General features: G+C 41.6%; 2 protein-coding genes across 6 annotated transcripts; one reads left to right on the top strand and one right to left on the bottom strand.

Annotated features, from left to right (window-relative positions):
• Window positions 1-476: 476 nt before the first annotated feature.
• Window positions 477-9,284, bottom strand: ZNF75A (zinc finger protein 75a). Of its 3 annotated transcripts, none has more exons than XM_045542417.1 (7): window positions 9,081-9,284; window positions 6,601-7,124; window positions 5,206-5,401; window positions 4,435-4,526; window positions 4,020-4,146; window positions 2,220-2,330; window positions 477-2,048 (listed from the first exon to the last, which is right to left on the bottom strand). In XM_045542417.1, the coding sequence occupies exons 2-7, from the start codon at window positions 7,006-7,008 to the stop codon at window positions 1,369-1,371; spliced, it is 1,614 nt and encodes a 537-aa protein (XP_045398373.1). In that variant the 5' UTR covers window positions 7,009-7,124; window positions 9,081-9,284; the 3' UTR covers window positions 477-1,368. The 3 variants fall into 3 exon arrangements, with proteins under 3 accessions (XP_045398373.1, XP_045398375.1, XP_045398376.1); XM_045542419.1 differs by having other exon boundaries at window positions 477-2,045; XM_045542420.1 differs by having other exon boundaries at window positions 2,011-2,330.
• A 63-nt stretch (window positions 9,285-9,347) lies between these two features.
• On the top strand, window positions 9,348-15,177 carry TIGD7 (tigger transposable element derived 7). 3 transcript variants are annotated; one of them, XM_045542416.1, is made up of 3 exons: window positions 9,348-9,635; window positions 11,233-11,344; window positions 11,995-15,177. In XM_045542416.1, exon 3 carries the CDS (start codon window positions 13,388-13,390, stop codon window positions 15,032-15,034), a length of 1,647 nt encoding a protein of 548 aa, XP_045398372.1. In that variant the 5' UTR covers window positions 9,348-9,635; window positions 11,233-11,344; window positions 11,995-13,387; the 3' UTR covers window positions 15,035-15,177. The 3 variants fall into 3 exon arrangements, with proteins under 3 accessions (XP_045398372.1, XP_045398370.1, XP_045398371.1); XM_045542414.1 differs by lacking the exon at window positions 11,233-11,344; XM_045542415.1 differs by lacking the exon at window positions 9,348-9,635 and having other exon boundaries at window positions 9,658-11,344.
• The last annotated feature ends 1,933 nt before the right edge of the window (window positions 15,178-17,110 follow it).

Genomic DNA, 17,110 nt, shown 5'->3' with positions numbered 1-17,110 from the left:
AGGAACACACCAGAGTCACAGCTGTAGCTAAACAAGTGAGTTTTAAGAAAATCCATAGGCTACACAGACTTTCAGCAGTCCATCAAATTTATTACCTGAGGCTGCTATTAAATGCTGTGCTGGAGAGAACAGAGACAGCTAGAGCTTACAGTATGAGACAAAACAACATGTATGGGGATTTGCCCATCCTTGCCTAACACTCAGCATCAGTTTCCAAACCTTTCAAGAACCCAGGCTCTTACTGACCAGATGCCCAGGTCTCCAAGCCAAGTGAGCCACAGGATCCTGCCTGCAGCACACACACACTCCAGTTCCCATACAAACCTGAGTCTCTTGTTCTTAATAACAAACAAAGGCAAAATTTAGAACTAAACAAACAAAAACCTGAGATGATCCTGAACTCCCACTAATTTTCTTTCAGGCCTTGGGGGAACTGCTAATTTTTATGGCTGCTTTATCCAACTGACACTGTGAGGTAATGAAACAAGTCGAGTTTCTTTTATTGTAGAAAATTCTTCTTTACATCTAATATATATTCCATGGGTACAAATTCCAATCAGTTTCCATATGATCTCATTAGAGATGTTTCCATTTTCCAAACACCACCAATGAGAGGCATAAAATAGTGCATTAATTATTAGTTCATCTGGCAGATTCCCCAGTGCTAAAAGAAATATGATTTCATCAGTAAAAACCATGATAACAATACTCAAGAGCAGAAGTCGCTAAAAAGTTCAAGAAGGAACTCAAACGATTTCCAACTTGTAAACAGTGTCCAATTAACAAAAGTAATGAAGAAATTCCAATTTGGTTCTTGGAACACTTTACATTAGAATTCATTTCTGCTCCCCAAGACTATTGAAATTGATAAATCTACTACCCTGAAGAGAATGGTATGCAATTAAACATGCATGTTATCGCTTTATGTTTTGGAAGACCATGCTGTAAATGTTACTACTGTACATGTTCAAGAGTAACTGGGAAGATCAATGCAAAACCCACAATATTTACTTCTATGGCCACAGAAGACTACTGATTGGCTGTATCTGCTATTTGTAACTGAATATTCTATTTTTCCAGGGAGAATCCCCAAACAGCCTTTCCCCTTATTCAGAATGCTCCTAAAACCTCTCCTACTAAGGAATTTCCTGACGGTTCATAGTAAAAATAGTAAGTAGTACAACTACTAGTGTACCCCCTGCAGAGCCAATCTTGATTCTTTTCTGTGAAATATGACATTTATGCCCCCAAATTTTCCCATAATGAAAAATTCCTCATGCTTCATGATTTTTTATTTTTTCATAAACTTTAGTGTTAAGCTGCATTTGGTGAATTTCTTCAGAATGAGTACACTGAACAAGCTTCCCTTCACAAGTGAAGTTTCTGGTGTCTAAGAAGGCTTGAGCGCCTGCTGAAGTTTCTCCTGCATATGTTACAGGTATAAGGCTGCTCACCCGTGTGGGTTCTCCGGTGTTTAATAAGGTGGGAGTTCTGACTAAACTTTTTTCCACATTCATGACACGTAAAGGGCTTCTCTCCTGTGTGAGTTCTTTGGTGTGTGTGTAGATTCGTATTTTGACTGAAGCTTTTCCCACACCATGAACATTTGTATGGTTTTATTCCTTGGTGTGTTGTTAAGTGTTTATTAAGATCTGAACTCCATCTAAATCTCTTATCACATTGTTGACATTTATAGGGTTTCTCTTCAGTGTGAATTCTTTGGTGCTTAATAAGGTCAGAGCTAACTCTGAAGGTTTTCCCACATTCCTGACATTTAAACGGCTTCTCTCCTGCACAGCCTTTCTTGTGAAGATCCATAAGTTTCAGCAGCTCTTGTTTCCAGGTTGAAAGTTTCTTTCTTTTCTTCACTGGAAAATCTCGGTGCCATTTCCCCACTCTGTGCGTATCACCATGATTTTCTTTGCCTGTTTTCTGGGGAACTTTCACTTTGGTCTTTTTTGATACTATGCCTACTGGCACTTGTATTTCCAAGTCAGAAAGAGACATAGGCTGATGATTTTCAGTGTCACTTTTGAGTTTTAACCCTGCTAGAATAAATATAAGAATCAGCTATGTGTTTCCCAGAACAAGAAAATCACAGGAATGGAAAGAAAAATTCAATGATCAATTTTAAAACAGAGGAGTACAATCTTAAAACATTAAGGCCTGGTAAAGGTTCCTATCAAGGCACATTTCTCTTCTTCCCATGGTGTCTTTACCTGTAGAGGACTCTCCAGCACTGTCCTTCAACTCCAGGGATACTTGAACCCATGGCTCTTCCCCATGCTCTAGGCAGGAGATTACTTTAGGTTTGGGAAGCACAAATAATGCTGTGAAATGGACAAAATGAGGTCAAGGACTGGTAACTTAACAGTGAATTAGTACACAAATTCCCGACTATTTCAGGAAGAGCAAAAGACACTGTTACAGTTTGTTACCCCAAATGGTTAAATGGATAGACTTTAAGATCTAGTATGATATTTATACTATGCTGTATTTATAAGTGGATATGCAAAGTAGAGACTAAGAAATAAACCTAAGGTGGATCAATGAAAAGGATATAAGGAACAGGAATCCAGCACATATTCTCCCTCTTCTGTACTAAGACTACCCCATCTTCAACCAATGGGGAACCAAGCTCCAGAGGTTGTGGGGAATATAGGCTGGTTCTATTAACTCTTTAGGACTCATTCTGGATAAGATCAGTGATGGCAGAGCCAGTGGGTTCAGTATCATAGGCACAAGTGATATCTATCATAGTTAGTTAGTTTTTATTTATTTAGCCCCAGGCCCTGAACTAGGATACATTTCTAATATTCCTATAGATCCCTGGCTCACATCCAGGTAGAGGAAACAGACTAGAATCATTTAGTGAAATTTTTCTAAATACAGATGACCAGATATGGGAACTGTTTGTCATGCATTCATTCAATAAATATGTACTGAGGGGCTATGGTGTGCTAAGCACTGCCCTATGGGCTGGGAATATAGTGGTGAAGATGACAAAGTACCCTGATTTCATGGAGCTTACATTCTAGTAGCGGAGTGAGACAATTCATTAACAAACAAAATAATGTCAGGAAGTGGTAAGTGTGTAGAAGAAAACTGAATTGGTAAAAGAGCACTGTAAGATTCTGCTCCTGTGAAGCTATTTTAGATAAGGTTATGCAGAAGGCCTCTGTGAGAGAGACATATTTCAGCAGGGACCTGAAAGTGAGAATTTCGCCATGTGGTAGCAAAGTGTGGCAGGCAGAAAAAAAGGGAAAGCAGAAATGAGCATGGCAAGTTCCAGTAACAGCAAGACAACCAGCATTGCTAAAGAAGAACTGAGCAGGGGCCCAAAGGTGAACAGGAACTAGATCCTGGAGGGTCCTGAGGCCTTAGTAAGAAGTTTGGATTTTTTCTGAAAATAAGTGACCACAGTCTTTTTAAGCAAGGAAATGTCATAATCTGATGAGGTTTTTAAAAGATCACTCTGGCTGCTGTGTAGAAAACAGACTGTGTGAGGGCAAGAGTATAGGCAGGAGTGTCAGTTACAAAGCTATTGAAGTAGACCTGGTTCAAGATGACTCTGTGTTAGGCCAGGATGCTAACTGTGCAAGAAGCTGAGACATCATTGGACTCAGAGTATGTCAAAGTAGAGCTAAGGCAACTTGCTAATGGATTAATAGTGGGGTACAATAGCAAGATCAGATTAAAGGATGACTACATTTTCTGCCCTGAACAATTGGGTAATGGTGGTGCCCTTTACTGAGATGAGAAAGACATGCCAGAGCAGGTTTGGGGACAGAGAGAAGGTAGGGATCAAGAATTCTACACAGGATAAGGAATGAGCATGTGCACATGGAAAAAGCTCCCCAGCTGACCTGGACATACTACCTTTTCCCTCCCCCAACACCATCTAGTTGAGAACCAACTACCTACTGGAACAACAAGACCTTCTCACAGGGATTCATTCTCAGGAAACAGAACAGGACAGATTACTCAACTTCTACACAAAGGGAAGGGAGAATTTTTACCTAGAGAGATGACAGTCTCATAGTTTTCCTGCATTACATCATTGTAGAGGGTCTTCTGAGTGGGATCCAGTAACTCCCATTCTTCCTGGGAAAAATACATGGCCACTTCTTCAAATGTCAACAAGCTCTAAAGAAGAGAATGGACTTCAGCTCAGAACTTGCCACTGCAGAAGCAGCCCGACCACCTGGCTATGAACTGCATGGCAGGCCAGGCTCTGAAGAAATGACCAGTACATGTTTGTAAAAAGTTAGAAGGCAGAAAGAAAGGAGCCAGGGATCAGCAAACAGCCTGGGAGGGACCCAGTTCCCCAGGGGGAGAACATATGGGCTAACACACCTCTGAGGCCCTCCAGGGCAGTAAGAATCATGGGCAACAGGGAAAGGCAGCCCTAAACTGCTGGAAAGCACAGCTCACCTGGGACTCAGGCAAGACGAGCTCAGGTACCACTGTCCAGTCTTTGGTGTTTGTCTGCCCAGGAAAGGCTAGAATCTGTTGAGAAGGCACAGCTGTGGGTAGAAAAGAGCCAGAGGAAATCTCTCATTTCCATGAACATCCTGATGGGACATTGTATCTTCTGTGTGATGCCAGAAGTGCCCTCCTCATAAATAAGAACAAAGTATCTACCAGCCCCTAGAACCAGTTGCCCAGTTGACAGTTTCTTCAGTTTTCATGAGAGAAATAAAAAAGGATACCTTTCTATTTTTCTCATGACATAAATTTTTCTGAGTTAGACAAAAATTAAAAGTATTTTAAAATGAAGTACTCAGGGACTGCAGTGTATGGTAGGAGATGAAGTTTTTTTCTTTTATTATTTTTTTCCTGGTACACAATTGTTTTTACATTCTACAACTAACAGCCCATTTCTGATCCCAAATACTTCTTTATGATGAGGTAGCCCCAAGCCTTCCAACTGCATTTCTTTCCCTCCTCTCCACTTTTCTCAGGAACAGGGTTCATAGTGTTATTTCCAGAGTTCTGTGGTTTAGATATTTCTGTACCCTAGGCCCACCTCCAGCTTCACCCACAACTGGTATATTCTACTGCTGCCTGGGGGACATCTTAACTGCTATCATGGCTGCTTTTACAAATCCATAGAGCTGGGTACCCAAAAAATGCCCATGACATGTTGGCTGAACAAATTATTTGTCACAGCTCCCAGAAGGAAATTATCATGAAACTCCTTACCCCTTTCAGACACAGGCTCAGTTTCTTTATGTGTATTCCTGCTCAGCTGTTCTTGTAGACCCTGGCATGTATTCCAAAATTCTTCATCCTGGGAAACGCTCACTGGTTGGGACTCTGCTGGCTTCGGCTTTAAGCCTGGGACCTCTGCTGTTTCTCCCAAGAACACTGTCTCCTTTCCCAGCTCATGGACTGCAACCTAGAAATAATCCCCATCCTCGTTACCATAGGACTTGTGGTTTGGGGGGGAGAGGGGGAGACAGAGGAAAAGGTATACAGCCCACATTGTGGGAAGTGTGAGAAAGTAAACGAAATGACAAAGGGCTTTAAAAAGAAATTAGGCCATCAATGTTCCATAAACTATCCACAAATCTGAGAAAATCACAGTAAAAGGATAAAAGCTGTGGCTACTGCCAGTCCTCCAACACAGCAGCCTCTACACTGCACACAGTTCAGCTCAAGCTACTAGCAGGGTTGGGCAGGCCACCTATTCTCATGCTGCCTTATCAGGCCTTTTACCTTGACTTAGATCCCCACCTCAGTGGTTTTCTGTCTTTTAAGTTCTTCTAAAAATTAAAGAAATGAATAAAAAAGTTTTCCTCTCAGTCATTATTTTCCCTACAGCTAGGGAAGTTTTCACAGAGAATGGGGATAGAATAGAGAGAAAAGGGGAAGGAAGAGTGGCTCCAACCAACCTCTAAATGATTTTGACACCAAACATATGTCATGCCCTGTATTCTTCACAGCAGGCCCAAAGCCAGCAGGTGTTACCACCTGCCCAAGGGCACACCCTTACTCCCCACTTGTCAGCAAAGCCAAAAACCAACCATTAACGGAGGGCAGTAGAGGCTCTTGTCTATTGTAGGGAGGACACTATCCCTTGGCATCTTTTCCTTGCTATTCTCCTGGGATTTTTCTTTTCCAAATCTTTGTTTCCCTTGTTTCTTTCTACTTTTTCCCTTCCTTTGCAGTCTCCCCCTAGTTGTTTTATTTCTCCTTCTCTTTAATGTCCTTGCTCTCCTTTGGTCTCTAAGTATACTCCCCTTTTTGGATCTGCCCTCTCCTACCTGAGTCATTATTGCTTTTTAATTCTGTTTGTAAGAATTCAAGTCCTGTTTCCTTGGCCAAACCAGACTGGGCCCATCACCCTCAATTCACCCTGGCTCCAAAGATAGCACAAAGCAACTCTCTTTTTCTAAAGCCAGCAAAGTCTATCACAATTTCTGAAACCTGTGGACTGACTTTCCCATGGGCTTATAGCTTTGAGTGCCACCTTAAGTCCTAAGAAACAACAGAACAGTGATCTAATCTATCTCATTTCTCAATTAACTGCCTCCACCCTCACTATATCCACCTTCATCCTATTTCACTGTATATGCCAGGAATCTTTCTTCTCACCCCACTCCTTGTTTGACCAGATTCCCTCTGCAAGTATTCTACCAGGGCCACAGCCTCCTCAATGCTCTCTGGATGGTGCTTCTGCATCTGAGTTTGTGTTTCCCTGGGGAGAATAGTCAGGAACTGCTCTAGCACCAGCAGTTCTAATATCTGCTCTTTTGAGTGGATCTCTGGCCTCAGCCAAAGACGGCATAATTCCTGAAGTTGACTGACAGCCTCACGGGGTCCAGCTGCTTCATGATAGTGGAAATTCCGGAAGTGCCAGCAAGGTCTCTTGAGATCAAGAATGTCTGTGTGTGTAGATTTTTCACTCTGACTGGAGCTCTCTCTCACAGGCCCCTTGGTCTCCCACAGAGCCTTGATCTGAGGGTCCAAATACTCAGCCACCTTCAGATCCACCATCATCATTTTACTCTAGGATGTTCTGCTCCTGTGTCACACACCCAACTGGTGCCACCTTTAACAGCTGAGGTCCTGTCTGGTCTTGTACAAAATAAATTAAGACGATCTTCTTCCTAAAGGCACTGGGGGCAAAAAAAGGGTACACGTCAGTAAGAAGTCACATGAACCTTATTACTTGCTACTTGCTAGAGAAAACTGAACAGAAAAGGTCCTGTCCTGCATTCCCTTCCCTTCCCTTCCAAATCAACTATCAGGCCCTTTGTTTTTCTTCTCTTCTATTATTCCACTGAAGCACAGCACAGCTCAGAGAAGAAAAATGCCAGTTGATGACTTTGCCCTTTAAAAAAAAAAACAATTCAGGAAAGGTTGGTACGTAAGAAAACTAGCACCCACTGGCTTAAAGGAGCTTTGGGGATTACCCAAAGATTTCATTGGTGTGCCTCCTATTCTACCATCCCCATAAGGGAAAAGTAGGAGAATCTAAGATTAGAAAAACATTTCTTTTAAATTTTAATAGATCTTTTAAATTTTAATAGATCACCCCAGTCTCTGTCTTTAGTAAGGGGTTACAACTTCTATGACTCTTCATCCTCTTGTGAAGATGGAAGCCTTCACATCAAAAAACAATTGATATTCTCTTTTCCCCTGTATGAGTACCGGCGGGAGACCTGAGATAGTGAGCCCAAAGCACAGAAGTCCTCCTTATCCAAGAGGCATATGTTCCAGGATGTTTGGCAGATGCCTAAAACCTCAAATAACAGTGAACCACATATATACTGTTTTTTCCATGTATACACACCTACAATAAGAATTTATAAATTAGACACAGTAAGACATTAACAACACTCATAAAATAAAAAATTATAACAATATACTGTAATAAAAGTTATTTAAAACTTATGGATTATTTCTGGAATTTTGCATTTAATATTTTTGGACAGAGGTTGACCATGCATAACGGAAACGACTGATTCGGGGTGGTCTACTATAGAAGGAAGGTCATTTGGAGAAAAACAGCCTATTCTTCTCAGAAAGTGTGTCTCAATTAAGCAACTAGATGCTCACTCTTCTTTGCAAAACATCTAAAGAGCACTATGGGCCGGGCGCGGTGGCTCACGCCTGTAATCCTAGCACTCTGGAGGCCGAGGCGGGCGGATCGTTTGAGCTCAGTAGTTCGAGACCAGCCTGAGCAAGAGTGAGACCCTGTCTCTACTAAAAACAGAAAGAAATTATCTGGACAGCTAAAAATATATATAGAAAAAAATTAGCCGGGCATGGTGGTGCATGCCTGTAGTCCCAGCTACTTGGGAGGCTGAGGCAGGAGGATTGCTTCAGCCCAGCAGTTTGAGGTTGCTGTGAGCTAGGCTGACGCCACAGCACTCTGGCCCGGGCAACAGAGTGAGACTCTTGTCTCAAAAAAAAAAAAAGAAAGAAAAGCACTATGCAGATGATTTGTGCAAAATTTGTTTACTTGACCTGGAAAAAATTACAGCTGGGCTTTGTTTACAAAACATCGAGTCGTTAAAAGGAGAGAATGAGTTGGTGATGACTAAGGTGACCCTTCTGCTGACTTTATATTTCTTCAAGGGCCATTAAGACCGTGCGTGGGGCCGAGGAGAGCCTCGTGAGCCTCACTTCCCCTGAGGTGAGCCAGAAAAGGCTCCGAAATTCTGCCCAAAAACGGTTGGCTCTATGTTTTTGCATCAGCAGAAGCCTCTAGTTCTCAGGCAGACCTGACCTATCCGCCTGTGCTAACACAGCCACGAAAAGGCCAGCGGGAGCGGGACAGTTTCTCCGGGCGCCGCGGCAGACGCTGCTGCCCGCCTCCAGTCGCATTCGCCACCGCCTCGGGCTGCGACAGGCGCGCCCGTGGCAGGGGGCAGGCGTGCAGGGTCCGGGAGGGCTTCGGCCGCCGCCCCGCGCCGCAGCCGCGCGAAGGGAAGCGAGCATGGCTTCCGGAGCCTGCCGCGGCCCTGCCTCGGGGAAATGGCTGCCTCGCCCACCCTCTGGGAGCAGCCGCTGCCGTTCAGGGGACTCCGGAGCCGAAGCCAAAGGGGAAGCAGCTTCTCGGCTGTTACCTCGGACAGGTCGGCTTCCGTGGAGGCCCCTTCCCGCTGCCTCAGGCTCAAACGCAAGCCGGCCCCGCCACTCCGAGGAGTGCAGCTGTCCGCCCCGCACCAGCCGGCGTTCGGGACGCAGCCCTGGCACCAGCAGCGCCGACACAACCCCCTCGGCCCCTGCGGGACTGCAGCCCGACACGCCGCACCCCAGCCGTGGCGGAGAGCCAGTGCGCCGACCGGAAGAGGAAATGACGCGCTTCCGAGGACTTCTCGCAGTCCCGCCCCCCGGATGCCCGCGCCTAGCGGAGGGGCCGGTCGGCTGCGGCGGCGAGTGCCCGTGCCTCGCTCCCTCCCGCGCGGGGAACGAGCCGCCGCCGCACAGCCCCGGAGGCGTGGAGGAGTTAATGCTACCGAGTCTTCGGGCCCGCCTTAGCCTAGAAGGCCCCGCACCGGCTCGTTGCTTGGGTGTCGCCGTGTCGTGTCCCCACTGTGGGAGGCGTCGCGCGTCCACATCTTTCCTGCGTGACTTTCGGGGGCCGGCCGGCGGCGTCTGATCACCGGGAGCCTCGCCCGGTAAGGGTCGCCGCCCCGGGTGTCGAGGGGCCGCTTCCCCACTGGACGCGCCGCTCTCGGCCTTCCTGCGGCCCAGCTGGCCGAGCTTGAGCTGTCTTCGCTGGGTTCGTCGCGGCCTCCTCGAGGAAGAGGCACTTTTGTCCCGGTCAGGCCATTCGCTAGATCAAGAACAATGGCCCCTGAGGGTTTTGTGCCGTTTCTGGTCGTCTGGCGCGTTTCTCACAACTATTATGTTTATTTTTCTTGTGTGTTTTTAACGTGTGAAATAGGTTCCATTTACATTGCTCCTTGACAGAGAAATTGAGACCTAAGTGACTTGCTCAGAGTCACATAGTCCACCTACCAGTGGCAGCTGCTAAACTGGAATGTAGATCTCTTGTCATATCTTCTGCTTTTTCCACTACCGTATGCTTCCCTGGAAGATGGGAATCCTGTTTTCACCTTGTATCTCTTGCAGTGTCTAGTATAGTCACTTGGGTAAGATAGGCATTCCGTAAGTATTTACTGCATCATATTTATAAGAATCTGAGTATTTGGGGTTATCTGTGATCTCTGGATTATTAATTTCTTTGAAATGTTGGCCTATACCACTCAGGGATTAAGTCTACTATGTATAGCCAGTGCCACGGAGTTGAGTAAGACATCTTTGTCCTTAAGCAATCTAATAAAAGGACTGGAGCAGTTTCATGAATTATCTGTAACCCAAGGTAGTAATAAGACAACTGAACACGGTGAGAACTCCAAGGAATAAAAGTTGATTTTGAGTTGGGGAAAATTATAAAGGATCTTGAGGAATTTTGCCCACAGCAGGGAGTGGGAATACATTCCAGATACATGGGAGGGTAAGAGCAAAGGCTTGAAAGCGGGAAAGATCTGTAGTACATTTTTACTGAATTGGGCTACATTGAGAGGAAGAGTTGAAAAAATTAGAAAATAAGTTTATGTGGACCTTATACCAGAGTCCTTTGAATGGAATGAGAAGACTGCATTTAAGAACGTAAATCTTGGAGCACCATCTGAGGGTTTTTGATGGAACTTCTTTCTAGGGCAGTTCATCTGAGGTAAGTTTAAGGTGAGAATGAAGATCAGAGGCCATTACCAAGCCATTATGCTATTTTTGCTTTTGGATAGATGGTAATATACGTCCCCAAGGCATAGATCTTGATCCTTTTTAAGGAGGAGAAACAAAACAGAGACAATAATAATGAACATCTGCCTAAGTCACTTGAATATGTGTCAAAGCAGGTTCATTACCATAATTATTTCCTTAGACTCTCAGTCAGATTGAGACTTAATTTCTTCAAAAGTAATTATTGTTCCCAGTCTCTCAGAACTAATGGACAGTAATGCCCTTGACACTGAGATTGTCATCATCTGGCCCAATGCTGAGCATATAATTAGAATTAACTAAGTTGAATAAGTGAAGTCCTACCAGCAACGCCCTTGGATCTCACTGACAGACCTAATTCATAACACAGGTAGAGAGTTGGTTGAAGGGAGAAGGAAGTAGGAAAAGACCCTGTGGAAAGAAGAAGAGGAAGCAAGACACACATTGTGAGTATGGAAGGAGGCCACTGATTATTTTCATTGTGTGCAGTTTGGTGCCAGAGTCGCGTATTCTTCCTGTGGAGTCCACAAAAGTTCCCTGAGTCTTTCCTTTTGATTCATCTCCCCGCTTGGGCACTGTTTCAGAAATGATGAACATACAGGTGAGAAACAAGGAAAAGTATGGCCAGGCGCGGTGGCTCCCGCCTGTAATCCTAGCACTCTGGGAGGCCGAGGCGAGAGGATCACTCGAGGTCAGGAGTACAAGACCAGCCTGAGCAAGAGCCAGACCCCGTCTCTAAAAACAAAACAAACAAACAAAAAAAACCCCACAAAACACAAGGAAAGCAAATACACTGAGTTAATTCTGAGAGACCCACACAATTACACAATGCACTGAATATTTTTGCTGGGTGACGAGTTAATGGTGCTACTACCGGCTTAAAAATATTCTTTTTTCTTCTTTTTCCATTCATCATAGTTACCTTTAATAATTGCCTTACTTAAAACTGCCTCTGTTGTAAAGTTGCTTGATCTTAGCCTGTCACTGGCTCCATCCCTTAATTACTATCATATTCTTTCATGATCTTCTCAGTGGCCCATAACTCTAAGCTGCCATTTCTTGCAATAAATGTTAGAGGAAAACCGATGGTGTGACTCTTCCGGGTTCCTAGATGAGAGGCTTGACAATATTCTATGTATTAATAGTTGGGGAATGAATGGGGCTGTCAGGCTTTGCCCTAAAGGAGAGGAAGAATAACTGAGATAACAATCGTTTTCCTCATTTCCCTGACATACTTTTCTTTCTTCATAGCACCTGGAATGGATAAAAGTGGCAATTTTTGTTTCTTCCCATGAGGTGGTGTATCTGGAATGAGAACCATGAAATTAACTGAGACTAGGACATTTCTAAGGACCTGGAATGGCTTTGGGCAGTACCAGGAGGACCTCAAAGGAATATTTGAGAGCACAGAGCAATGGAAGAGTTTTCTAACAGAAGGATTTATGGGAAACAATTGATCAGAAACACCAAATAGAGAAACCTTTTATATTTCTTCAGGCTGTGGAAAAGTTGAGTCTTGGTTCAAATGAAGTAAAATGTACACTGAAGAGAAATAAAAGTTCAAACATGAAAAGTATGTTACTGAACTCCCTAACATAAATTTAGGAAAACAATTTAAAGGACAGATCTTTTAAATTTTGAAAGTATGGTAAAATATTTGTAAAACTTTGGGGCTCATCTCTAAGAATTACCGTGATTCTGAAACTTGATAATATTTCAAATAGAAAATAGTTTCAGTGAAAAATGACACTCAAGAGTACATCACGTGTACCCAAGGAAGAAGACCTAAGAGTGGAAAAGTGCCACTAACAAATATATTAAATTATTTATCTACTTAGAAATTACCTTAGCAAATACAAGAGACACTCAAGTTGAAGCTTAGTCTGTGAGAATGCTATAGAGAATGCAGTGAACGCTGGATTTCATTCATATGTACAACAGAAACTACTCACTTTCTTTAAAGATTCTGTATGACTGTTCCCAAATTCCAGCTCTCCAGACATCCCAATTCAGTGTCCTTGCAGCTTGTAGTCTTTATCCAGGTAGAGGAACTACTACCCAGTGAACAAACACTACATACAGAGCAATATGAGTACCATTTTCTTTTCTGGGAGTGTGGTAAAATCAGGTCTTCTGGGAAGCGGAGAAGCCATACAACATCTCTGCTACACAAGATTAATCTGTCCTTGCCTTTAAGTCTTTTACATGCCCTTCTTTTCAAGCTTCACTTTTTATTGAGACTAATCCTACCTTGGACTGTTCTTGTGGGCACATCTCACTGAATGCCTCCTCTCTTCATGTTGTCTCTTTTCCTCTATAGAGTTAGGGAAAATATGCAGGTATCTGTCATTCCTGACTGGGGCTGCTATATTTGTCAAGGGAGAGGAGAAGGAGCAGGGGGATTCCAAAAACAGCCAGACAGGACTTTGGCAATGGCAACTTTCTGAGTACATAAGACCTTTAACTCAAGACTAGCTCTTCAATACTGATAATCCCTTTCAACCTATTAGCCACTGGTACAAATGCCTTTGCCTTTTGGGGCTTTGAGCTAGTTTTTTTTTTTTTTTTTAAGATTTTTTTTTTTTCCAATTCAGTAAGGCTTTTTCCTTTGTTTTCTCCTGTTGGTTGTTCAAAATCATTCAGTATGAATAAGAGAGGGAAATATACAACACTGAATTTGGAGGAGAAAATGAAGGTTCTAAGCAGGATTGAAGCTGGACGATCACTTAAAAGTGTAATGGATGAATTTGGAATCAGTAAATCAACATTTTATGACATTAAAAAGAATAAGAAACTGATTTTGGACTTCGTACTGAAGCAGGACATGCCATTAGTAGGGGCTGAGAAGAGAAAGAGGACAACAGGAGCCAAATATGGCGATGTAGATGATGCGGTCTACATGTGGTACCAACAGAAACGCTCAGCTGGTGTCCCTGTTAGAGGTGTGGAGCTTCAGGCTGCTGCCGAGAGATTTGCACAGTGTTTTGGGCGAACAGACTTCAAAGCAAGCACTGGTTGGCTTTTCAGATTTCGAAATAGGCATGCAATTGGGAACCGAAAAGTATGTGGGGAACAAGTCCTAAGTTCAGCTTCTGAAAATGTTGAGCCATTTCGACAAAAATTGTCCACGATAATCAAAGAGGAGAAACTGCATCTGGCTCAGCTCTACAGTGGAGACGAGACTGACCTCTTTTGGAAATCAATGCCAGAAAATACTCAGGCAAGTAGAAAAGATATCTGCCTGCCAGGGAAGAAAACAAACAAAGAACGGTTGTCTGCCCTTTTATGTGCAAATGCAGATGGAACTCATAAGTTAAAATCAATCATTATTGGAAAATCAAAGCTGCCCAAAAGTGTGAAAGAGGACACAAGTACATTACCAGTGATATATAAATCTAGTAAAGATGTTTGGTTCACCAGAGAATTGTTTTCAGAATGGTTTTTTCAAAACTTTGTACCTGAGGTCCGGCATTTTCAACTCAATGTTCTAAGATTCCATGAAGAGGATGTCAGGGCGTTGTTACTTCTGGACAATTCCCCAGCTCACCCTTCCCCTGAATCACTAACCAGTGAGGATGGTCGGATAAAATGCATGTTCTTTCCCCATAACACTTCAACCTTGATTCAACCAATGAATCAAGGTGTGATCTTGAGCTGCAAACGACTTTATAGATGGAAGCAACTTGAAGAGAGTCTTGTAATTTTTGAAGAAAGTGAGGATGAGCAAGATAAAGGAGAAAAAGGAGTTTCTAAAATTAAAATCTACAATGTAAAAAGTGCAATTTTTAACTGGGCAAAAAGCTGGGATGAAGTAAAACAAATAACCATAGCAAATGCATGGGAAAATCTTCTTTGCAAAAAGGAACCAGAATATGATCTTCAAGGCCTAGAAGATGGGGATTATAGAGAAATTCTTGAAAAATGTGGAGAGTTGGAAACCAAGCTGGATGATGATAGGATGTGGTTAAATGGAGATGAAGAAAAGGGGTGTCCCCCAGAAACAAAAGGTGAGATTACAAAGGAAGTTGTTCAAAAAGGAGGAGGAGCTGAGAAGCAGACTGAATTTAAATTATCTGCTGTTAGAGAAAGTTTGGACTACCTTCTTGACTTTGTTGATGCCACTCCTGAATTTCAAAGGTTCCATTTCACACTGAAAGAGATGCAACAGGAAATAGTGAAGAAACAATTCCAGAGTAGAACCCATTCTAGAATTGGTAGCTTTTTGAAACCTAGGCCTCATAATATTAAGGATTTCTTCAATGGGCCTTCAACTTCTGGTTCTAGTAATTAGATTTTGTGTTTAGAGATTTCTGCAGTTGTATAATAATATATGATATAGGCCTGTTGTGAATTGTCATGTTTTATCAACTGACATTATTTTGCAAATCAATGCCCATTTATATATTGGTTATAAAGTATACAGTTTGAAAATAATAAATTTGTTTCTTTAAATTTATTTTTTAAATAAATTTGTGTTTTGTTAATTCATTTTTTTTCTATTTTAGACAAGGATCTGAATGAGAAAGTATTATCCCAGATTATCTATAGTGGAATACCTGTGAGAAAAGCATTAGTGTAAATTCCATCTTAATGTATTCACATCATATAACAAATAAGCCATGTGCTGACTAGTTCTAGTTAACTTTAAGAAGACAAGGATAGATCAGGTTTTCAATTTAATGTTAGGACACACCGCTTTCTTAACTCTGTTATCACCTATTTAGTGCTTATTTCCCTCTTATTGTGGAAGTAACATGTTAATTATAGAAAATATATAAAAAAGATAAAAAGCTATATAAAAAAAGATAAAAAGCAGCCAATTCCATTGAACAATGATATCAATGCCCAGTGATATATAAACCTATAAACCTCCTCTTAACACTTTGGTGTATATCACATATTTTGAAAATAGGCATATTATATTGTAAATAAAACGTTATATCTTATTAACATTTTATGCTTTGGTATTAATAAGTTAGCATTTGTTGCATATATAGGAATGTATACATGTGCTTAGTCTTCAAATAACCTCCCCCATTTTTAAATATATAAGGAAATAGGTTTAGAGAGGTTAACTTGACAAAGGTCACATAAGCAGAGATGAGTTTTAAATTCTATTTAATGCCAAAGCTCAGGCTTTTAACCATCATGTTACACTAGTTCTGAGAATTTCCCTCATGTCATTAAGATCTCTTCAAAAACCTCGAATAGGATGTACTATCAGTTGAACCATTCTCCTATTGAACAAGTATTTCTTCGTATTTTTCAAAGTAAATAATATGGTGAACACTTTTTTGCAGAAAAGTTCAAACTACTACCTTAAGGTAGGTTATTAAAAATTAGACCACCAGGTCAAAAAGAATGAACTTTTAAAAAATTTTTGGTACACAATTCTAAATCCTTTTTACATTCCTACCATTAGTTTGAGTACGTCTCTCAATGCACCAATCCCAGCATTGAATATTGTTATGCTGTATCAATTTTATAACCAAAAGCATGGTATCTTTATGGCTATTCCCCGTCTCAGTATGATGGTGAACATTTAAGTTGATATTTGCAAATAACAAGCTTTGTTAGGATAATTAGTTCTTTCTCATTAGCTTTTAATGTTTCTTTTTGTATATTTCAGTTTTCTGAAACACATGGATTCTGTTCCATTGGTCAATACTAGGCAACTATAGTATAAAATTAATGACTAAATGTAGTACTTGTTTCTACTCTTGCTCTAGTACCTTACCATTTTAATCACTGATTAATGTCTGTTTAAATAAAAGGCAAATGATCATTTTCCATTTTCAAAAACATACAAGCTATTCTTACCTGTTCTGAGTCAATTTCAGCATAAAATTTATTCAAGCCTCTCCCAGACATCAACTGGGACTTTATTCTTAATTTAAGTAAAATTAATTTGGGAAGAATTTACATTTGAAAAAATTTTTCTCCATTCAAGTTGTAAATGTAGTTTTCTTTTAATGGAGTCCTCGTATGTAGTTTTTATTGTTATTCCCACGTTTGTTGTTACTGTGAGTGGGATCCTTTTTGATTATAATTAGTTATTGCTGATATTTTACCTTGTAAGTTAATTCATTACTTTTTTCTATCTTAATTTTATTATCCAGAACTTGTAGAAAAAATAAAATAACATTGCCATGGAGCACCCTTTTTACATTACATTTAAGCTTGCTTTATGTTCCTTTGTTTATTCAGTCTGCAGCCTAGTGGAAGCTGGGAGACCTTTAACATCAAGCCGCTTAACTTTTTTCGTTTTTTAAGATTTGTCCAGAATGGCAGTAAGCTGGGAATGGGGAGAGGGGAGGGTTGTAAGTATCCCCAGCTTGAAGTTTGGCCTCCTTTGACAGACCTTTCG

The sequence above is a fragment of the Lemur catta genome, chromosome 2 (assembly GCF_020740605.2).
Source record: "Lemur catta isolate mLemCat1 chromosome 2, mLemCat1.pri, whole genome shotgun sequence".
NCBI lineage: Eukaryota > Metazoa > Chordata > Mammalia > Primates > Lemuridae > Lemur > Lemur catta.
Note: the sequence above shows the minus strand (reverse complement) of the source record. Positions and strands in the feature narration are given on the sequence as shown.